The sequence below is a fragment of the Neopelma chrysocephalum genome, unplaced genomic scaffold (assembly GCF_003984885.1).
Source record: "Neopelma chrysocephalum unplaced genomic scaffold, ASM398488v2 Primary Assembly neopelma1_44, whole genome shotgun sequence".
NCBI lineage: Eukaryota > Metazoa > Chordata > Aves > Passeriformes > Pipridae > Neopelma > Neopelma chrysocephalum.
Window position 1 is genome coordinate 7859974 of NW_020897703.1, and position 23524 is coordinate 7883497.

At 44.7% G+C, this 23524-nt stretch overlaps 1 protein-coding gene across 4 annotated transcripts in view; it reads left to right on the plus strand.

The window, feature by feature from the left end:
- PLEKHM3 (pleckstrin homology domain containing M3) overlaps positions 1-7570 on the plus strand; it is a 93781-nt gene extending 86211 nt beyond the window's left edge. For all 4 annotated transcript variants that reach the window (XM_027678286.1, XM_027678287.1, XM_027678288.1 and 1 more), the window contains one exon: positions 1735-7570. In XM_027678286.1, coding sequence (XP_027534087.1) covers positions 1735-1912 — 178 coding nt within the window. In that variant the 3' untranslated portion in view covers positions 1913-7570. The remainder of the gene's footprint in view (positions 1-1734) is intronic.
- The last annotated feature ends 15954 nt before the right edge of the window (positions 7571-23524 follow it).

Below are 23524 nucleotides of genomic sequence, written 5' to 3' on the forward strand. Positions count from 1 at the left end.
GGGCCATAACACACGCTCTCTGAGCACAAAAATTGTAAATATCTCTGTGTAAGCTAGTTTCTTGATTCAAAACCAGATTTAGGCTCCATAACTGTACTTAGAAATGTGACAGTCAAGTTTTACTGCACGAGAGCATGGAAGCTAATAGATGCATTAGCCTCTTTCACCTTCCTTTTCTTGCTTGTTATTTGAGTTTTATCAGTTTATGCTAGCTAGAAACGTGCCTCTCTAAATCTCTGCATAGCCTTCTCAAAGCTCTGCAGTTACTAAAATTTAGGCCATGTTTGGACTTGTGCATAAAACTTCAAGTGCAGCCAGATCAGGAACAGTTTTAAAAAGTTCCAGGTGAGATGCAGACACAGCCAATACAACTAATGGGTTGTGTTAGCTCACGGACTTATCTCAGTATTGCCAGACCACATGCCAAGTACTGCAGTTTGCCTTATGCCTTCTCAGTATTTGGGGTTTGTTTCTTCATGTTTTCAATTTGTCTTCACATTTTCAATTTTTCTTCACAGTCTTGAAGACAAGAAACTTATTTCTGTGAGAAATAAGTTCAAAGCAAGCAAACAAAAAAGCCCACTAAGGTTATAACAATGGACACTTGGATTTTCATATAGTAATTTGACTACAATAGCTGCGAGAAGGAAAAGTGCAGGGCATTGTAAGATGTCCCACAGAATCACCAGGGTGACCAGCGCCCTTCATTTGTATTTCAGGATTGCTCTAAAGTTTGATGTTTTGTTGCTTTTATTATTTGATTATCCAACTGGAATCTAAGTCTTTTTACCTCTGACACTGTCATCCTTTTAGTTTTTTCTTTGACTACAAAGCTGCAGCGACTTAACTCATTACTACAGTTAGTTACTTGCAAGGCTGAGAATGTCCAACTCTTTAGTTGTACCCATTCATGATCACCAGATGTTTCATTGCTCCACAGCTGTCTGGAACTGGGGCTTGATCTGCTGTGACATAATGTCCATTGCCTCACAGTGCCCCAGAAGTAATCCTGCTCATCTTTTTTGAGCAACTGATTTGTTCGAAGTCTCAATGTCACATTTGAGAACAGAATAACACAGCTTTGAATGCCAGAAGCTATAATTGTGTTGATCTAGTCCAATCTTCCACAGGACACAGAATAGGCAATATCACCTACCTCTGTTTCAAATTTTACTTTGTGAAATCACAACTTCTCCTGCTGTTGAAGTGGACTGTTTTTCACTCTTTCCAGGACAGCTGACCACTGGAACTTCAGTGAGGAAAATGTCATATTGTGGCTGTTGCAAATCACAGAATCTGTTTCTGCAAATGCTGAAATATATCTTATTGGAAAATAATATTGTAACTCTTCATTTACAAACCAAAGCAACAAGCTTGTCTTGCATAAAACAAAGTTGATGTCTATTCTGTGATACATCTGAATGCTAGTTACTAAGAAGAAAAGTATTAATCCTTCTAAAAATTTCTATCTGTGAAGCAGAAGTGCTGGAACAGATTCTCAGCAACTGCAGATGGATTCAAGTCAACTTATTTTAGTGGTCCTGAGTAGCTTTACACCAGCAGAGGTGTGGGCATACAAAATGTCTTTTACAAAGCCACTCTTTTGAAACATAATGCTCTTCGAGCTACCAGAATGGTTTCAAGGAATGTCTACTGCCTATAGTCCACATGAAGCCCATTGCATGCTGTGGTCCTGTTTTGTGATTCAATTTTGACACTAATTTGTGTTTGCAGGTGTGAAAGCTGTGGTGCTGTCTTCCATTCTGAGTGCAAAGTGAAGGCCGTGCCATGCCCCAGGTGTGTGCGTAAAGAATTGCAGAAGAAGCAGAAATCCTTCTGGAGGCAACTGAATATGGATGAGAACTTTGAAGAGTCTTGCAACATGTTTGAATTGTCGTACCAGAACACATGAGTTCCTTAAGGCTGGGGCCAACCTGAAGAGAATCCCTTTCCCAGCTGCCAGCTTAAGCAAATTCTCAGCTTAGCCAGGCAGAAATTTTTTCGAAAAGTATTATCTGACCTTCTTCATCTGTGATTAACAGCTGCCAAATAGGCTATAAAGCCTTGTCGGCTTTGAAATACCAATGGCTAAACTGCATTGAAGTCCAGCCACTAGCTCTCACACAAAATGTGGTTTACCTGAAATGCTTTAGGTCTAGGTAATTAAGCACCTGACTTTCTTTTCCACCTCTGGAGAAGACTTTTTCTCAAGGCAGAAAATATTTGCTGCCACAACCACATTATTTTTTATGTTTTTCATTTAGAATTGCTGAATCATCAACTTATTTATGTGTATTATTTATTTATTAGTAGCCTTGGCAGAGGGTCTGATGGGGTGTTTCACAGAACCCAATAGAGCAGGAATTACTTTAAATCCACTGTCTCCTTCTGATACAGACACGTGGTTCAATTTCCTCATGTTTTCAGAGAACTATTTTGAAAGTCCAGTGCATTTACATTTTAAAGGATCTGCTTGCCAAGGAAAGAAAAGGATCTCCCATCAAACCTTCTTGGAGGTGCTTACAATCATAAGACGTAGAATTCCTTAATTTATGTTTATATATTCATAACCACCCCAGTGAACTATTTCATATTCAGATAAGCAGGGGACTTCCTACGCTTTTTGTTCAGGCTGGGTATATTGGTTAAGCTCAGTCACTGAAGTCCGTGCAGTTTTACGCTTGTTATTCTTAATCTGTGGAAGGCCATGTCGTCATCTCCAATAACATGATGTTGGCTCTGACCTCCTTCTAGTTTCACACTTAAGGCATTTTAAGTGCCTACACTGGTTTTCTTTTTATTTCATGAAGTTTATTTTAAATGGCTTGATAAACTGATAGTCAGGAAAGTCGTCTTGCCCATTATAGTTAGAAAATACATCCAAAATTGTGAAACACTACTTTGCTGTTTTCATATGCAACTTATGTCCTGCATTCTCTTTGAGCTTCAAGGCATTTTATACTTCTGTAATGACTTCAGTGGTGGAGAGCGAAGTTCCTCGAGGTATGATTCTACTCCACACACCGGGAACACAGGAAGTATTAACCACGTGCATTCTATTGTGAAAGGGAAGTACATGATGGATTTAACTGGGGAGATGTGTGTCATCACTGGCAATATGTTTAATTCATTGCGAGTTCACCTCCAGTGAGCAGTTAGAGATTGTCCTCCCTCCAGTCCACGTTCTTAACTCTTTTTCCACACCCTGCAGTGATGTGTGTATTATATACATATGAAAGCAGTCACATATATATATACACACACACACATCTATATACAGAAAGCAAATACAGCGTCAGAGGAAAAAAGCCAGTTGCATGTATTCTTCCTCTCCTCTCACATAGGTTTGTGAAAGTGTGAAATACTGATCTTTGCTTCCTATATAATCTTCAGACTGTTGTATTCAAGGCAGAAAGCAGTCTTGATCATCGAAGCATCTCACTAATTGCTGAAGTATTTTAAGTAAAAGAACAGGGTACATCGTGCTTACGTTAAAAAGTAAAATGCTACAGTGAGTTGCCTTGTACTGGAGTATAAGTGGTTACCTTTTCCAGCCTCCAGTCAAAGAAAAAGTAACTGAATCTGAGCTTTCTCAAATTTGAGTGCAACTACTATATATATAGAAGCATGTTTATATCTTGCATACATTAAACAACCAGTGCCTTTCTTTTCCAGAAGTCCTTTTGTCAGTGGGATTCTTTGGAAGGAAGTGAGGGGTTTTCTGTGTTCTTGGCAAAGTACTGTAAGGATTCCCATGTTTAATAAACCTGGTGAATCATGCACCTTTGTCACTAAAATTAATACTTCCCGTACACAGTGGTATCTCGTCTGGGCTCACTGTTCCTTATGTGAAATGAGTTGCTTTTGGCTATCACCTTTAAAGGTGTAATGTTCCTTGCAAATCCATTCCCACTTGAAGAATTCCCTGTGTGTTCAGAAATGCAAACACTGGGGAAGTATTGTGGAATTAGTCATGCAAACAGGAACTGCACTGGTACGGGCTGAATAAACAGTACGCTCCCATGTTTCTCAGCATGTGTCACTACAACTAGTCCTGTGGCAAAGCCAGTAGCTCTGAAACTGTCAGAAGCTGGCTGGTACTATTTTGAATTATCTGTGGACATAATGTTAGGTGGTTAAAGAAAAAACGATAATGTTTTTCATATCATCATCATGCTCTGGTATTTAAGATACCTTACGTTGCTGGTTCATGTCCAGCTCAGTTTAGAGAAGGCTGCTTGTGTGCACTGTCAAAAACCATATCGAATCAAGGAATCAAGGTTCAGACATTGCAAACTATTAGTTACTTTGACAGATGTCCTGATCCCCAAAGTGCCAGTTGTGTGTGTGGTTAGATATTGGAACTGAATTCTGGAATAAAAACATAGATAGCATTGGAGTTGCTCTGGGTTTGTACAGGTGTTACAGAACAGTTTCTTTGCTAACAGAGAGTTACAGAGAATAAAAAAAAAAGTTTGATGTTGGCAAAACTGCTAGAATTAGTCATGAACCTGAAACCACTGCCATTACTAATGATAAAGAGCAAAAGCATGTTGTTACAATATGCTATCAGTGCTCAGAGCACTGTGTAAAAGGATACTGTACAATACAGATCAGATTGATTGCTTTAAAATCCAATATTGTTGTAAACCAGCTGGTTCCTAAAATGAATACACATTCATTTCTACTTTGGAAAAATATGGCTTCATGGTAGCTATAGGAGCAGACCATAATGTGGAAGATGCTGTCCTCTCAGGGATGCCCAGCTCCTATCCAAAAAATGTTATTCCTTATAAATGGGCAAGACAAAGTCTTTTGTCACTGCTTTTTGTAAGCATAATGGAAGGCTTGATCCTGCCCTCAAAAGGTGCCAATGCAGTAGGAAGAAGCCCTATTAATTTTTCAGGACTGCAAGGCAAAAGAATAAATTGAAATTACTGCTCACATTATTAACTCTCAAAAGACCTGGCTCTAAAAGGGATGTTTTCTTGGAAGAGCCATCTTCAAGCAGGACACTCAGCCTGGGGTTCTGTAGATGGTTTGGGTTTCAGACGATGCTGTACCTGTGCATGGTTGTCTCTGCTGTACTAACAGTGCTGCGTGCTGGTCCCCACTGCTACTCTACCCATCCTGCAGCCCGCAGCCTGCACGTGGCTCTGCTCTGCAGACTTCTGGATGAGCATCAGCTGGAAAAGTTCCTGGGGTCTTTGCAGATTGCACTACTCCCTTCCCCCCCCCCAGATGAAATTATGTATTGGTACTTCTAGTATTGTCCTACCCATGCATGAAATAATTTGAACAATGCCATTTCATTGTGAGTCAAGACTAAAATGTGCCGTTTGTCTCCTTCAAAGAGAAGATGCTTTTATAGCTGACCGAGGAGGAATTGATCTGTAATCCAGTTACTGCTTTTGCTTTGTATAAAACTTGTAATCAGTGTAGAAATAGGATGCTTCACTGCAGTGGACTATAGCTTCACACTCTACAGGTACTTATATTTGTTAGTCTGAGATTATTTTAATGTAGGACACTATAGAGATCCTTATTCAAGTTTCTTTTCCTCTTTACCCTGACTGTCTACCTTTCCTTTAATGGGAAGAAGGGTATGCAAACTCCAGCTTTTTTATATTATCAAGAGAAACTTGATAATATACAAGAGAAACTTGTATTTCTTGTGTAGAAATCTTTCTCTTGCCTTTTTTTTTTCTTAGGTTGTGGAAAATGATGGGTTTGTGATGTGACAAAATATCCTAGCTGGCACATACCAATAGGGCTCACTGCTGGGATGATAGGAATTGGCAGTTGTGAGGAAAGGTACTTTTTGGTGAGGAACTCAAGTTTTTCACAGTACTCCACAGGCTCTGATGGCCCTGTTAGGAGCAAATCATCAGGGTACTTTTAGAGCTCCTCTTGTCAAGGCTTCTCTAATTATCAGGATAGTGTGTATGATGTATTATAAGGGATTGATGATAATGTCCTGAATTATTTTTTTAAAAAAGCAGAGGATGTCTGTTTACAATGAAATGGGGAAGCTGCACAGTTGAATTTTGCTTTTTCCCTGTAACAACCAAGTTTAGCAGGCTTCCCAAAGTCACTGCCTGGATTGCAGCTCACTGTGGATCTGTATAAAAGAAATTAAATAAGCATCATAATCTTCTCTCTTTTTTTTTCTGCTGCTCAGCTGCAAGCCAGTCTCTCCTCTCTCTCTCTCTCTCACTGTCTCTGTCCCTGTCTCTACTCCCAGTGCTGAGTTTACAGCCAGACTTGGAGCTTCATAGCTCATCATGTTGTTTTTGAACCAGTTGAGTCCAATCATTCTCTCCTTCATAATTTTCCTTTAAATTTTCCCTTCCCAGTAGGAGTGCCTTACAGTACTGTATATTAACCTCTATCTTCCCGTTTTGGATTTCCTGATTGCATCTGCTGTTCAATTAACTTGTAAGCTTAAACTGAAACTGTCCCATGGCTGTGCCTGCTCTTTTGCAGGAGCAGCTGAGTAATTCAGTTTGGTTGTTCTGCCCTCATGAAGTGAGCTCTACAGGCTGCATACACCAGCTCTGAAGACACCAAGCTGCATGGGAACTCCTCACATTTGCTCATTTTTGGTGCCTTAAATTTTCAAAAGTGAATAATTTTGTTAGAAATGCTCTGCCATGATGCAGTGTGTTTGGCACTGGAGCTTGAAACCCTTGCTCATTACAGTTTCCATCTTGCTAGGAATAGTAACCATAAAATTTGTTTACTATCTCTGCTTTGAGAGGGCAGTATGAGAGAGGATAGCATGGAGATGGTGTTGGGTTTTATTATCTATATTTTTGAGACTGCCTGGGCTTCTCAGCCAGAAATGCAGTTGTGCTTATGCGAGACCTTCGGAAGAGGTGCATATATAATAGTGGCAAGTACTGTGAATTAAAACAGGGTCAGGTCACATGCAATTCCTCCTGGAACCACTGGCCAGTCCACACCACATGGTGAGGGACTCCCATATGGCACTCCCTACTCACATGCACAGCTGGATCTAGTGCAGTGGGAGTGAAGGCATTTCCTCAAAGCTCAATTTTAATGCAGCCTGGTTCCCTGAAGGCTAACCCAGTGAGGGTTTGATCAGTCTTACCTTAGAGAGAGGGTTAACCTGTTTAAATTTTAGCATTATTTGCTAAAGTATGTGGCATGTGTCAGCCTGGGGCACATATCCATGCTGACTGTGATCTTACAAGTCCACATTTGATGCCAATAGCCCGAATCCCATTTGACAACGGCAGTGCTGTCGCTGCATTTTAGCAGTACAGTGAGGAGACAGCCTGGATGATAATGTGCAAAGTCCTTCTTTACTTGAAAACCCTGGTGTGCCCATGCTGGCCTGATTCATATCTTAAAATACCAGTTAGAGTGGTCATTAATTGAAATTGCAAAGGTGCCACTTGTGGTCAGCATCAGAGGTATCCAGGCGTGGAGAGCTATCAGCTGTCTAGGACCAAAGTGTAGTAGACTTTGTCTGTGTGCACAAGTGCTGGTGGCTCAATTATTTATTTGTTCCTGTCTAATTCACATGTTAAACCAGTGTAAATCCTTGAATACACAGCATTGTTTTGGTGGAAAAAGGATTTGGTTTAGTTTTGCTTATGCACTTGTTTACCAGGTCGATTTTGCTTAAACTAAAGTGTGCTTTCAGGCTGATTTTTAATGGCATCAATACCTGTGATACCAACTTAGCTTATACCAGTTCCTGCTATACTTGAGCTAAGCAAAAGTAAGTAATGAGCAAAATGTGTGTTTGACAGGTATTAAGTGATAAAGGCAGCTTCCAAATCAACTTTAGTTCAGTCGAGGCAGTTAAAAGCTAGGGAAAGCCAGGCATGAGCAGCAGAGCGCAGTGGCTGATGTGGTTCCCTGGCAGTCTGAGCTTTCCTTCCTGCCAGAGCACCAGCTCACCTGCAGCAGTTTTAGTGAGTTTTAGCATTGCTGGCGGTGCACTCTGAGTTTTTTGGAAACCATTATGTGTGTGTGTGCTACTCTGTTAACTTATTTGCAACATTGTTATGTGTGTTCCCTTGTTCTTGTGTTTGCATTGTTGTTTTGGGTTTTTTTACTTTTGACAAAGATTTTTTTAAATTATCTGCAACTTATAGGCAATAGTCTTAATTTATTATTGATGTGTAATAATGTTATAAATTCACTGAGTTGAATTGCTTGTTGACACTTGAGCAGGGTTTATTTGGGTTCACTTGTGACAGCATCAGAGCACCAGTCCCTCGTGTATAAAGGCAACTCTCAATAAACACTGAAAAAATGTTACTCGTCCTTTTTAATTTGCCTTCAAGTGGGTGCTGTACCATAGGTGGAGCAAGCTTTGAAAGAGTGATAGTTTTCTTAGAAAGGCTAATCTGCCCGTGAAAGTCTTCCAAATCTAAGACAATTATGATACTCACTGTTCCTGGGTCTCAGCCAGGTCTCTAGAATTACTGTTGATGTCTGTATTGGGCTCTGTGGGTTCCCAGTTAAATTTGTTAAGTGTTTTTGGAAAGGCACAAATTCCTGGATTTTTAATGGTGCTGACCCCCTCAAAAGCTCCCAGGGGAGCTTACTGGGAGCTGTGGCTTTCAGGCACCTTTGGATACAGAGCTCCTGGGAGGTATGCAGGTGGCAGATCCCCACTGCATGGCTGTCACATGGACCTCTGCCAGAAGGGTCCAAGCTCGGGGCCTGAAATCCTAAGGAAGGGAGGCATCTCCCAGCTGGGCTGAAGGGACCACTAGGGGCCTGTAAGGGCAGGATTTTGCCCATGTTGTAAGGATTCTCCCCCCAATGGATGTAGGAGCAGCCATGATTCCTGCTGTTCTGAGTTGCTTCAGCTCCCTGAAGCCATGAATTTGGTGACTAAAGATTGCAGCACTGAGCCATGGTGGAGCTCACAGGCCTAAATCCCCTGCCTGAGAGCCCCCAGAGAAATCCCCACCCAGCCCTATGCTCTGGCAGCTTTCAAAGAGAAGGATATATCCCCTCCCTCACTGTCCTCCTGCCCCTCATCAGAAAGACCAGAGGTCCATCAGGAATGTCAATCCTCTCTCCTGCAGGAACCTTTGGACTTCATCCCTGTGATGAAATCAGCTACAAGCAGGGAGTTAATGTTTGACGAAGATCACACAAGCTGCACAAGAAAACCATGTGCAAAGCCTTGTCTTCCTCCTTATTTGCTTTACAAGGTGAGCAAATTCTATTATGACATCTCCTTCCCCTTTCACTGCCACCTTCCCTCCTCACTTCACCCTGTAAGAGGTGGTGGGAAAAAACATCCACACAGAGCAGAGACCATGGGGACTAGGGAGCCCTGGGAAGAGCATGCCAATTGCAGCTCCAGCTCTCCTCTGAAAGGTCAGGGCAGTTCATTTTTTAAAAGCTACCCTTCGAGCTCTTAGACCAAAATTAATAGTATTGGTTTAATACATGAAGTTGACTGGTTTTCTAAAAGGTGGTGGAACTGGAATGCAGCTCTTCTTTTGGGAATAAGTGACAGTGTCTGCAGATTTATGAAGTCCTGAGGACGCTGTCTAAAATAAATGAAATAGTACCAGCTCCTTGACCAGAACTTTGCTCTAGACTCAAGGAAACAAATCTTTTTTTTTTAACTTTTTCCATAACATCATGCCTGTATCCAGGTATGATAAAATCCTGATTACAGTACAGTAATAGAATAACCCAAGTGGAGCTAGCATCCTCCTTCTTTATTTAGGGACTGAGAGGGACCTTCCAGGTCTGAGGCTTACCATACTATTTCAGTGACAGGACGCTGAGGGCAAGTGAAAATATTCTGGGAGTGTGTGTACATAGCTCTGGACTGTCTTGTTAAAAGAGTTCTTGTTTAACTAAATACTCTCCAAAATAGTGGTCCCATCTAGAGGCCTGAGTATTACCAGTATGAGAAGGTGGTGAAAAGCATCTCAGATAATCAAGTGTCACAATTAAAACCAGACAAAGTCTACAGGGCAAGCAGGAGTAAATTCCATCCATTTTAAGTGTAGATATGTATAAAACTTGGCATTGAGGCTGTAAACATGCTAAAAAGTCAGTCCCTTGTTTATAGTAAGTGACTTTGGATTTTCTATAATTGAGTTTGAGGCATTACCATTCATTTAGATACTAAAAAAGAAGTTGTAAGGCTCATCTCAAAAGCAAGAGAAGTCAGATAAGAGCTTGTGTTAAGGGCTGAACTTTCATTGACTTGAAAGTTCAGAGGTATTTAGCATGCAGGTACAATATTATGTATTTAGAAGTGACTAAGAAGGAATTGTTAGTAAAGTTAGGTATTGCTTAAAAATAATTAAAAATATTGCTTAAAAATATTGCTTAAAAAAATTACTGAATCTGTGTAAGAAAGTAATAGGTGTAATCAGTGTGCATAGAGCATTTCAGTCCAAAGTGCTTTCCTAGCAGTAAAGATTATAAATTAATCTCATTTCTGACTGACACTGCAGGCAAATACCTGAAGTGCAGCAACTAAGTTATGAAACATGAGGAATGTCTCTCCACTGACTTGTACCTTCACCTGTAAGTGATCCCACTGATTTCTAAGAGCAAGGGGTACAGACTCTCATGGGAGGAAGGATAGGATGGAAAACAGACCCCATTCTGTCATCAGACATTTGCACACAGTTGCCTGTGACACTGGTGAATATTATTTGTTGTGTACATATTGCAAAATGTTCTGCTCTGGGTTGGACTCTGCACTTCTGAGGAGCACTTGTCTCTGATTTAACAGACAACGTGATCGATCCTTTAAGCAGATCCAAGCTCTGTTGACTCCAATGAAAGCTGCAGTTTGTGAAAGAACCAGAGCTGGGATCTCAGTGTTCAGAGACATAAGCTGTGGCGGTGTATAAAATTGGCAGATTCCTTGTGAAATACACGTGCATCTAGCACAGAGTTAACCCTGGGTGATAACAGGTAAAAGAGGGCGAAAACATAATAAAATACAGGTCTCTACTGTAGGTATTTACACAGTATTGACATTGTTAGCTGTGCTAAGAGATTTATGTCAAGTGTTACTGCGCTGTCATAAAACAATAAAGTACTTCTGTGAAGGGCTTAGGGCAAAGGGGAGGTGGAGAAGTCTCACTATATAAGGCCCTCCTCCAGCATCCGTGGTAATCCATGGAAATGTTTCCATAGCTGTCGGCAGGAGTTGTGTGGAGGCCTGCTAGGGGAGGGCAAGCAGAAGCACATTTATTATGTTGAAAGCAGGTAACTATCAGGGAGGATATCGCCACCACCACATTATAGAAGCCTAACACAGCTGATAAGTCCACCTTGCAATGAGTGGAGAGAGGTGGGGGTTCTTCCCAGCAGCAGGGATATCCTCTGTTGTTCCACAGAAATGCTGACAAGGACCTATAAAATCTGAGAGATTACATTAAGAAAAATACTGTGCTTAGGGTGGCCATGAGGTGAAAAGGGCAAGAGTCCGGTGTCTACACAGCATACCCTGGACTCTGCAGACTGCCAGCTCTAGGCTGTTGCAGGTCTGCTTCTCATACTGGACTCACAGTAGGCTTCCCCTCCACATTCTGGCTGCAGGACCAGACTTCTCAGCTGAGCTCAGTGTTTATATGTACTGGACCAAACTGAAATGCCAATCTCAGTCAGAGCAACAGGGAGTTTAGATCCAGGCACTGTGCCTGCCTGTCCCTGGGTCTCCAGTTTGTCCTCCCTGCTCTTTATCTCTGATTTTCATGAGGTTAGGGCAAGGTTTCTTTTCCAAGCCATGCCAATACATGGGACTTGTTAGTCTTGTGGAAAAGTATTGGTCTTCCAACAGAGGTGGTTCCTGTGTAGTTGTTCCCTGGTTAGTGTTTTCCCAATTCTTTCCAAATGCAGGAGGTAATTCTTTTTCATCAAGGCATTTAGCAGAAGTGTTCCCCATCATAGCAGTCCTACAACTGTCCTCCAAGGGGTAGGAGAATTCCTGCTTCCTGACCCTGCTCTGGACAGTGCATCTCAAAAATCAGTCAGCTTCAAATAAGAGAAGTATGTCTGTGAGAAAGGACATTTCAAAGCCCTTCATAAACTTGACTGTTGCTGCTGGTCTGGGTTGCTTTGCTTTCCCTATCAGGAACCAGAGTGCTCCACACCTGCTGGTCTTCACTGTTCTCTGAGGGAGCTGATATGAGCTGTTTGGAAAACACATGGTAGGTGTTGAGCACTTCAGCATCTGAGCCCATGTCTGTTAACTGTCTGAATTAATTTAGAGCCTAGGCAACTGGATGAGCCTTCCATACTTCTTTCTCAAAAGCATTGTCCATGCCATTTTCTGTCCCAGATTTTCTCTTAAAAACTAATGAATAAAGTTGAAATCTGTCCCTCACTTGTCAGATACATCAGACTCCAAACGCCAGGGTTGACTTAATACAGGGGCAGCTCTCAGAGTCTGTGGGCTCATTCCTGCCGAATTTCAGTGTGAGACTGGGTTGGTCCCTACTGGAAGGTGTCACAGTGGCAATAAACATCTCAGTCCCGTGGCACCTGTTGTTCCTTTCATTCCTCCAGTCCTCCAATTCACTATTGCTAGAGATGTGAGCCAAGTCAATTCCCCTGCTCCCAACAGCACCACAGGCTCCTACTCCACAGGGCCACCACCTACCCCCGCAGAGTGCTGCAGGACACCGTGTCCTTGCATCCCACTGTCCTCGTGCAAAACAAGGGTATGCTGAGCTCCAATTAGTAAGAGGTGAGCACTCTCTCTCCCACGTGTACTCAGAGCAGAATGCTGCAGCACCAGCATCTTCTTGGCTTTTTGTGTGATCTTTTCCCATGAATATCTCAGTGGTGTCCTCATCACATGAGCTCTTCAGCCTCTGGGATGGTGAGAAAGCCTGGGAGATTGAGATGACCCTTCTAGTTTTCACATCTCTTTCTCTGCAGACCCACGCATTTAAAGTTATTCGCTTTACCCTTCTCTGCAGGAATTTCCGGGGTCCTTGGAGCAAACTGCTTGGGACTGGCAGGGACGTGCAGGCAGGAGAAACGCGGAGCAGAGCGTGTTTCTCGCTCCTCACGCTTCTCTTTTTTTTATTGACCCGCCTCAGTGATTGGAAAGGACCCGTGTCCCGTGTTCCACCCCCAGCCCCCCCCTTTCGCCCCCCGGCCCCCTCTTCTTCCCCAGCCGCACAATTGTCACCGCCAATTAGTGCATTGTTAGGGCACACAATGGCGCTGTGGCCACTGGAATGGGCCGCTTTTGTGCGTCTCCAGTCGGCTGTAGGGGCAGTCAAGATTCATTTAGGGCCTTACACAACATGGACAGAAAATACTATCAGAAAAGCAAAAGGGGGAAATAAAGAGGGAGAGAGAGGCAGCGAGGGGGGTGAGCCTGCTATTCAGGGGTTAGCCCAGCCGCATGAAAGGCCCGAGAAGCAGTGCCACATTGAAGCCGCCCCTTGGAACACAAAAAGGAACCAGGGCTTAATAGTAATTAGTGGGCAAACTGCAAAGAGCACTGTGGCTCTCCAGTGAATTGTTCCTGCACTTACTGCCATCGCTGCCCCTTCCCCCTTCCCTCCGGTCTGGCTGGGAGGGGAGCAGCTCGGGAGTGGGAACTGGCAGCCCTCCTTTACCCACCGGCTCTGGGGAGGCCTCATCTAGCTTTTCTTTGTGGCAGGTAAATTGGATTTCATTCTCTAAAGCTCGTAGCCAATTACAGGAGGTACTTTGCAGCCAGGGCAGGGGTATGGTTTTGGAGTCAGCACCGCGCCCATGTCAAGGACCTTTAAAGCAGCCCTGTCCCTTTTTGCAGCCTGGCACGACATACCTTGAGGCTGGCTGTGTTTGTCTGTGGTCTGTCCCTCTTCCCCCAGCAGAGACTTGGAGGTCACTGCTGTTGTTCTCTTTTGCTTCTGTTTCCCTCTTTGCTCATAAAATAATCACCTGCAACTCTGTCAGCTTAGTAATGGTGAGGAATCTGCTCAGGCTGAAGACCAAACCTTGCCCACCCTTCTCCACAAAAGTCTGCACAGTGCAAACAACACTTGCCTCCACCTCTCTCCCCTCATATCTATGCCAGCTCTCAGTCAGGCTAAGGCCTTCATTAGTATATACAGAAGTTCTTAAAGCCCATTTTGGCCCAGCACACCTTGGGATTGTCTTGGGTAGCTGCATTAGTGTGCAGCTGAATATATTTAATCTCTACTTCTGTGGAGATCAACTTGTTATTATCAATCTCAGATCATCTCCTGAACTGCCCATACTAGATTTAGTCAGGAGTCTATGTGCCCAACAGAGTCAATTATGTCTTGGGAATATACAAAGTTAAAAGAGCCATAAGTCAGGTTTGACCTCACATAAACATCCTTTAATATTGAGGAAAAATTCAGGGCATCTTAGCCCAAATGGAAAGTACACAGAGACACAAAATTAAGAATCATTCCTTTTATGTTGTCAGGGAATCTAAATAAAATCTGTGGAAGAAAGCTGCAGGGCCTGACCATTAGTTTGTTGGTTCTTCTCAGATAATGGATGTGCTTTTCAGCTATCCTTGAATACAGGGATGTTGGAACAGATGCTCATTTCAAGCAAACCAGACAGAATCCCAGAAATTTAAACTGGGCTCTTGCAGATTCAGCTCAGTATGCATTAGAGCAGACACCAACTGGCTAAATTTAGTAGTCTCAGCTGGAAATGTTTCCAAATTGCAGCACATGAGATACATACACATGCACACATTGAGTTCTGGACCACGACCTTGCTTCTGGTAGAGACTGAAAATACCTCCTTGTTTCCTCTGTTAGCTACGACAGTCTCCTATCTCTTAGATACCTGAGCAAGCTTAGGAAATGCAGATGCTGCTGCAGTACTAGTCTTTTTCCATGAGCTGGAAGCCACAGCCACTCTGTACGTCTATACAAAATAGGTTTGATTGTATTAGAACAGTGAAAATAAGATTCACAACCAAGACTTTTTGTCTGTCCAGAATCCCATCACAAGTTTCACATGAGGCTGTGGGCAGCACAGCGGGCATCAAGGACTCAGCTGGTGTTGCTGGGTATGGCTCCCGCAATACAAACATGATCAGGGAGCTCTCAGTGTATGTGTCTCACAGATGGAGCTGGTTGAAGGCACTGTCTCGCAACACAGAATGTGTCTGTCTCTCACCAACCACAACACATCCTCTCTCTGCTAATTAGCAACACCCCTGGCAGAGTCTCAGCTGAAAGGATTACTCTGTCTTCTCACCTTGCATTCTCCCTTCCTCCTCCAAAGAGGGATGTTTAGTCCTATCCGGATGCAGCCTGGCTAGCCCAGGTAAGGAGTCTGCCTTGTTCCCCTCCAAACTGCCTGTCTATCAGAAGGAGGTTTTGTTGCCAAGACAATCAGTTTGGCCCTGATTGAAGGTGCCTGCAGCCTTGCATCCCTGTAGCATAGTGCCAGAGACTGTCAGTCTCGTGCTCTAGTGGAACAGAAACAGGGAGCAGTGTCTATAGCAGGAGCCAGAATAGTCTTTTTCCAGCTCAGGACTGAGTGGTTGATTTCCCATCTCTCTGTGGCCATAAGGGCAAATCACAGAACTTTTCTGTCTGCAAAAGCAAGGAGAATTACCTATCCTTTCTCCCGCTTTTTGTGTTCCTTGGCTGCTCAGCCCAAGAGCAGTTTGTACTGCAGGTTTACTCAGCACCTGGCACAGGTGGAAGCTTGCACAGTAGTTTCTCTCAGTGCACACAGTGGAATCCTGTTTGCCTCGTGACAGTGTAATGGCTGGGAGTCTAGCAGTGCCAGTCTGTGGGAGGCCTGGAGAAGGGCTCAGCTGCTCCTTTGTCCCAAATAGTGGAACAGTTAAATTCACCAGCATAAGGGAAATACATGCAGCGTGAATTCTCCTGCAGCTGGACAGGCTTCTCTGGGCAAAAAGCTGAACCAAGCTACTCCACTGTTCTCGTGCCATAATGAAGATGCTGGCCTGTGTGAACCCCATCTTTGCAGCAGTTGCACCACCTTTTTTGTCAGCTTGTTGCTTATACAAGATCAGTTTGATTGTATCAGTTTGGTTAAAAGGGCTTGTAAGAGGACTTCACAACCTGGTCATCAAATATTTTTGGCAACTCACTTGTGGAATATTTTGAAGCACTTTCTTGCATCACTGGGACATATCCCAAGCAGGGTGATGTAATTGTGTCCTTGAGGTTGCTGCACATGGCAGTGCATACAGGATTTAGAGGATGGATTCCTTCTTTTGCCCAGCAAATCTCTTGATGCACTCCAATTCTGTGACACTAGTCCCTGCCCTTATGGTCACGGAGAGCTGGGAAATCAACCCCTCAGTCTTGAGCTGGAAAAAGACCATTCTGGCTTCTGCTGCAGATGCTGCTCCCTGTTTCCATTCCACTAGAGCACATAAGGGTCACTTGCATGTGTTAATTCTTCACGTCTGACTAATACCTGAATGTGAATGTTGCTAACAACATCCTTTCCAAAATCACTTTGACCTGTGTGTTACATTATCCCATTAATGACTTGCAGAAGGAAGTAATCAAAATGTGTGTAGTTCCAGCTAGTGCTAATTGCCTTTTCATCTGTTTCTGGCTCTTTTTATTTGGGTCCAATAAATGTTGATTATGCAGGGATTTAAATATGTATTTCAACATAATTTGGTTCATTTCATGTGAATGATGTGACTCGCTAAATCTTAGCTCCAAGTATTCCTCCAGCCCTGTGTCAAGCACTTCAAGGATGTCAAAAGCAGATAGGGAAAATCTGAAGTGCCTGCTCTTAGCAAGAATGCCTAAAAGGTCAGGGAGAGGACATTGTTTCAGGGGGTCTCTGGCTTTGATACTTTCTAGTTCATGGAAACATGAAAGCACAGGTTGTGTGTATTGTATATGAGCGTTCTCCTTCTAGGGTACTATAGATAAGCACACATACAGGATAAAGTTTCAAATGTGTGATTTTTAATTGCTTCTGATCTTGAGTGAGCAATGTGGCATGTTATAAAGGAGTCCAATTTCTGGAAATAAAGATCCCTTAAGGTTGCCTCAAGAGAGTCCAGAGTCACTGCATCTGAAAAATCTTGATCACAGCATCTTGAGAGGTTAGCGAAGAAATGCAGTCAAACGGGCTTATGTGTTTGAAACCTGTTTTGATTATATGAAGCTCTGTATTTTCAGGAAAGGCCAGACTGAACTTGAACTGTTCTCAACACAGACTGAAGTTGCTTTTAACAACGACAGTTGTTATCATATGTTTTGCACCAATTCATAGAATTTTAGGGCCAGGAGAGACCACTCATAACTGCAGATGTTCAAACTGAGAGTAGTTTCTTTGTAAAGTGCCAGTTCAGCAGAGACAGAAACTTTCTTGGAAACATTTCTGTTTTGACTGACCAACTTTCCCTGAAAACCAGGCAGGACCTAAGGAACAAATGCTCACCCGGCAGATTCCTGTCTGAATTCTGACTGGTTTCCCAGCAAGATCCTGACACCCCAGGATTTCCATGTCCCAGAACTGCCCCTGTCCTGTGCTCCCAAGGCCTCCCTGTGCAGGGGGCTTCTAGGACTTGCACACGTTGTGACAAGAAACCTCCTAGCTCTTCGTGATGCTGCAGGATTTCTCAGAATTATGGGCAGCTTGCCTGTTTGGAACAAACTGGTGTATTTTTTAATTTATTTTTTTTTTAATTTGGGGGTTGTTTTTAAATTTTTGGTTTTTAATGTTCAAGTTTTCCATAAAACAGGAATTGCAAGTTTCAGCCAGCTTCAATCCAGGCAGCTTGACTCTGTTCTCCAGAGGATTTTGTACATTGGCCATTACAAACTTGCATCCTAACTTTGAAATATTTGCCACAGCCTTTTCAGCCAGAGGTTCCTCTAAACTGTCCGTCTTTTTGCTGGACTGGAAAACTGCGTAGTAATTCTGTCTCTGGAAATAAAGTAATGCAACTGTAACAGACAGTATTTTAATTTTGGTGTAAAACAAGCAAATACAAACAAGCTTCGAGAGGTTGTAACCTGAAGCAGGGCAGGGAAACATTTTGCCAAAGCTGAACTGCTTTCAGCAGTTTCACCCTGAACGTCTCTCACAGCAAAGGAGAGTGCAGGAAGAGGGCAGAAAAAGGAAATACTTATTGAGAGAGAGTGTTGATCAAAACAGCATTGGTCTGAAGATAAATCAAGGAGTAATTAATCTATATTGTTATTATTTCATAGAGGCACTTGATAGCTCCCAGGTATGAGTTGGGGTTTTGTTTTAGTCATGAGGTCAGAGTCAGAGCTGGTGAAGTCAGGAGCCTGGCCAGGGGTTAGGCTTCTCAAGTCTGCACCAGTCTTCAGAAGCCAACACTTGTGGTTTTGCATGCTGGCCCCCAGGAGGTTACAGGGATGTGGTGATGGTCCCACCTCAATGCACTTACAGGGTTAGATGTGCCATGGAGCAAACTTGTGTGATTCATGGGAAATACCCTGCTCTCTAAGCTGGGAAAAGGCCTGAGCTGCTCAGACCACTAGAGTGGCAAGAAAAAAATCTCAGATTCCGTGCTTTGAGGCTGCTCATTTTGTAGCTTTACAGAGAACTCATTTCACTTAGGGCTACAAGCATACAAATATATGTGCGATACAGTTACCCTGCTTGGAAATCCCAGTGGAGCAAAGTGTTTAGCTCTGAACAATGCTTGGAGTAACTTCTTTGCAATGTATAGAGCAGCAAGAGTCTCAGAAACAATCTAAACTGTATTTAAACAGTCATTACTGCTTTCTGGGTAAATAACACATGTTTTTAAAATGGTCTCTATACACAATAGACGGTAACACAATAAATCCTAATTGCTCTGAAGGACCCATTAGGCTCTATCAGGTCAATACATGGCGGAGGTTTTTTGAAAGTCACTCACCCTGTTGTTACATAAGCCACAATTTGAAAGTCCATAAATAAGTATTTGCCCAATGAAGAGTGAGGACTTTACCAGGGCCATACTAATTTATCATGTCAACTTCACTATGGGGACTGTTTTCTTTTCAAGAGCCTGTGGAGAAAAAAAAAAAAGAAAAAGCAAAGAAAAAGCATAACGTGATGTGTTTAAAAAACTACACATCTGAAATGTTTCAGACATTTCAGGCTGTGCTATACCCCCCAAGAAAATAAAATGTGAGGAATTTCACTGCTTTCTCATTATCTCAGCATTGTGGAATCACAGCAAGGAGATTTGAAGATCAGCCATGACTGTGGCATGGCAGAAAGCTGTTCTCATCCCCCCCCAACCCTCCTGCACTTCTGGGCCAGGGCCCTGATCCTGCCTTTGCATGCTGTGGTAGTGGCACCTCGGGACAGGAACATCCTTTCAGTATATCAATCGTACCTCATGGAAAGGGGTCCCAGTGCCTGGGGGCACCAAAGAAAACTAATTATGGACATTTTATGTACATTTATATGTACAAATATCATTAAGTAATAACTGATGAGTCTGGCAAGATTAGTTTTAAATGCAGACACTCTTCCTGATTTTACTTTGGTCTTACCTGAACTTCTGGTAGCACTTTACAAACTGCAGCACTTGTGTCAGGTGTTGCTGAAGTCTGTGTCACTGTTTTGGATTAATTCACTCAGAAGCTGTCTAGTTCCATGTAGCAATTTGGGTATGACTAGAGTTTGGCATGGCTTTGTTTTCCTGCAATATGTTAAGGTGTGTAATTGTGCAGGTAAATATAAAACCAAATCGTATTGATGCAAGCTAGGATTTTCAAGGGAATTTCAACATGGTGAAAAGCATTCAAGTGATTTAAACCTGAATTTCTGTCCCCAGCCTTTAAATCATCTGGGCACATGAGAAAATATTTGCCCCTGCTGCTGTTGCACTTCAGTAGGATTTGGGTGCCAGGGTCCCTCTGCAAATGCCTGCAGTGATTCTCACATTTCCCTGCCTGCTCACAAAGAGCTAAGAGCCCCTCTGTCTCCCTATCTGCTGGGTCCCTCCTTGCTGTGTGTCAGTAAGAACCTTGGTCTCTTATTTAGGACCCCTCCCCTCCAGGTCCTGTTTCACGAGGTCAGTGTTGGTGCTGGGGTTTGCAGCACGGGCAGCCTGCAGCCTTGCAACTCTCAGGTGGGAAGGCAACACTTGCCATGGGTGGAAGCAGAAGCACACTGTCTTGGTGCAGCTCTGTCCTCCGTGTGGGGGAAGCATTGATCTCCTTTTGTACCAGTACACAGTGGGTGTGCTGTGCTGGAGCTGGCTGGGGGCTGCTTCATGATGCCAAACGTGATGGCTGTATGTCCCTGCACTCGTGACACGTAGTAAGGCACAGTCTTGTGCTGCAAACCACCTTGTGGTCCCCAGCACCCCTTCACTCAAGCAGTTTGTTATCAGGGTTCACTACTAATTTGGGCAGTGCCTGAGGTAGCACAACCTCCAGCTGGGGTGTCTGGCAGGCTGCCCACCAGCATCAGGAGATCAGAGTCACCTGTGCTGGGCCCCCACCGTTTCCTTCCTGGGAGCTGGAGACTTAGCAGTGCAGACAAAACTGGGATTTGCTGCTTCAAGCAGGAAGGGTTGAGGGCTAGGGTAGTGTGCTGGTCCTATAACAAGAGGGGCAGAAGGTTCCTGCCCTGCTTTGGTACTGGCAAAGCCAAGAGTGAGATCAATGCTCTCTGGCTTTGTCCTGCCCAGAGCCTGAGGTGAAAAGCTCTTTGCAAAGTCTGCTGAGTCCTCTAACAAGGGCAACAGCCAGTCTTTACAAAGGAAACTCAGTCCTTTTCTAAAGTCTTTTAAAAGTCATGGTATCCTTCACAAAGGCAGTTTGTCCAGGTAAACAGTGTATGCTGACAATCAGCAGTGAAAGAGCCAAATACAGAAATATTTATCACCTTTTTACTTTCTGCTTCTACCAGGAAACACTGCATCCCAGCTGAAAATGCCTCAACAGGTGGAAGATATGTCTGCAAGGACACACATATTGTCAGCCCATGCCTGTATCCTCTGGGCTGGAGCCAGGATTAGCTGAACTCCCGAGCAGACCTGTCTAGTATGGTGGAGCTTCATGGACACTTCTGCACACGGATTAAAGGTAAAGTGATTTCTAATAATTTAAGAGTTTTTTAACAACAAAAGCATTTTCTTAGGGGCAGGAAACACTTTTTTTCCCTTGTGTCCAGTGTTTGGCATAGTAAATTTTGTGCAGACACAGCTTCTGTCATTAATAGTGCTGAATGCACTGTATTCTCATACTGTACTGAAGAGATGAGTAACAAGCCTATCAACTGTACTTGCGCTTACACCGTATTTAATCCTGTTCTGGTTGCTCTGCTACGTATTCATAAAAAACCAAAAAGGAAACAGAAGCACAGAGCAAGCCAACAGATGTTTACCTGGCTCTTAATTGGATTTTATGTGTCCCCAGTGTAGCAAATACAGCATTATTTACAGCCAGGCTCTAAGAATTAGATACATCTGGAGGAGTGGCAAAACCTGAACCAGGCTTCAGGAGCTGATAGATTAACTGAAATGAAGAGCTGCCCCATTTTCCTCTTCTCATCTTCTCCCTTCCCACCTATGTACTTGTTCCCCATTGTGTGTCAAATTGAACCAAGATATTGCCCAAGAAACGCTTATAAAAATGAAAAATGCCAGCAAAAAAGTGGATTTCTGCTCTTGTGGAGCTTCATCAGCATTTTCTAATTGTACAGCAATGATGATAATAAAAAGGCTGCCCTCTGCTCTTAGCTATAATTTGGATAATCAACTGAAAGCCATAATGAAACTGTCTGTGATTGCTTTCTGCCGGGCTGCTAGTTTGCAGAAACTCATTGTTGGGGAGAATTAAAAGTTATGACTCCTGTTACATGGATGTGCCACTGCCTTCCAAAGGAACATGTGACTTGTAATTCTCTTATGTATAGCTTTATTACATGTAAAGCTTAGAGTGTAAAGCTCTAAATTTGAGATTTTTTTTTTAAGTTGTTAAGCATCAAGGTTAACAGTGCCAAATCATATGCATGCCTAGGATGGGTGAATGTGTGGACACAAAGGAATTCGGGGATGGCCTTAAAATCCCTGAGGACTGGTGTATGGTAGCAGCATACCATACTGTCAGTGCTCTGTCCATATGTACATCACCCTCTGGCCGCAGAGCAACAGGCAAGCCAGATTTACCTCTGGGAGGAAGGCAAGAGCTAAGTCATGTTTTGAATCTTTGCTTTGTGGGTTCTGGATGCAGTTAGGGGTATTTTGGATGTGTGAGATATTGGGTGTTGGTGTTCCTCAGCATCCAAATGTGAACTGTCTGTGTCTGTGATGTGCTGTGGGTATGTCTTGACTAGCACATCAAATGCTGGATGTGAAGTATTTCGGTCCACATTGCCCTTCCATCCACATCCACTGAGGAGGAGTGAGGAGCTCCCGTGCAAGGGCTTGGGGCAGCCTTCTGCCTTGGCCAGAAAACTGGCTCTGCCACAGCAGCTGCAGCCTGTGACCCCCAAATCTGGCTTCTGAAATGAGTCTGTTCCCCTGTGTGCCCTGAACATGCCGTGGGCTTCAGGGCTTTCAGAGGAAGTCGCTGAAAACCAGGGTGGTAATTTAGGTGTTTGCGAATGCATGGATTGGAGGATTGGAATTCCTCACAGTCAGGCAGCTGAGCGTGATCACCGCGGTGGTCCTGGCAGGAGTCCGCGGTCCCCAGGGCGCCGGGCAGGGACCTCTGCCCCGGCACGGTCTCGTCGGTCGGTCGCGCTGCGCCCCAGCGCCTGCCCCCGCCTGGGAGGGAAGGAAGGGGCTGGGAACGCGGCTCCAGCGGCTCTGAGGCGGAGCGGCGGGCGACCGGAGTCCCGGCCAGGAATGTGCACCCGGGCAGGGACAGTTTCTCTTCCCGCCGAGGCTCAGCTTTCCGGGAGCGCTACCCCGCCGGGCAGCTGGGAGCGGGCAGCGGCGGGAAGCATCGGCGGTAGATGCTGCCGTGCCCCACTTGTACCCGGCTTGATGTACCATTGCCGGAGCAAAGCAAACGCAGGCAGGACCTCTGCACCCTTCCCTTCCGCCGCCCAGACTTCGCCCCCGTTCGTCCCAGTCCCGTCGTGGCGGGGCGAGGCCCCGGCCCCCTCCCGCGGAGAGGGGCTGAAGGGCCCGAGGAGGAGGGGGCGAAGCGGCAGCGGCACCGCAGGCACCGCCTGCCCTCCTCCTCCCACCGCGGCCCGCTGGGCTCTTCGCGCCCAGCCGGGGAAGCCGCTGGGGGGGGGCAGGGGGTCCCAGGCCTCGGGAGGGGCCCGGCGGACAAGAGGGGAAGCAGTTGGCATCCCTGCACAGACACGGAGCCGGGGGCGGAGCGGTCACGGTTTGGCAGCACCGCCACCTTCTCACTTCGCCGCCCGCTCCCGGGCCGCCGGGGGACTCCGAGCGCCGGCGAGGGGTGACGGCGGGACGCGCCCAGCAGGCAGGGGTGGGGGCGCCGGGGCAGAGCAGTGTCCCGGCGGGACGCCCCGTTCCGCCGCCCCCGCACTCGGTGCCCCGGGCGGGGGCGGCCCCGGGGAGCCCCGGCGGGGCGGGGCCAGCGGCGGGGGCGTTCCG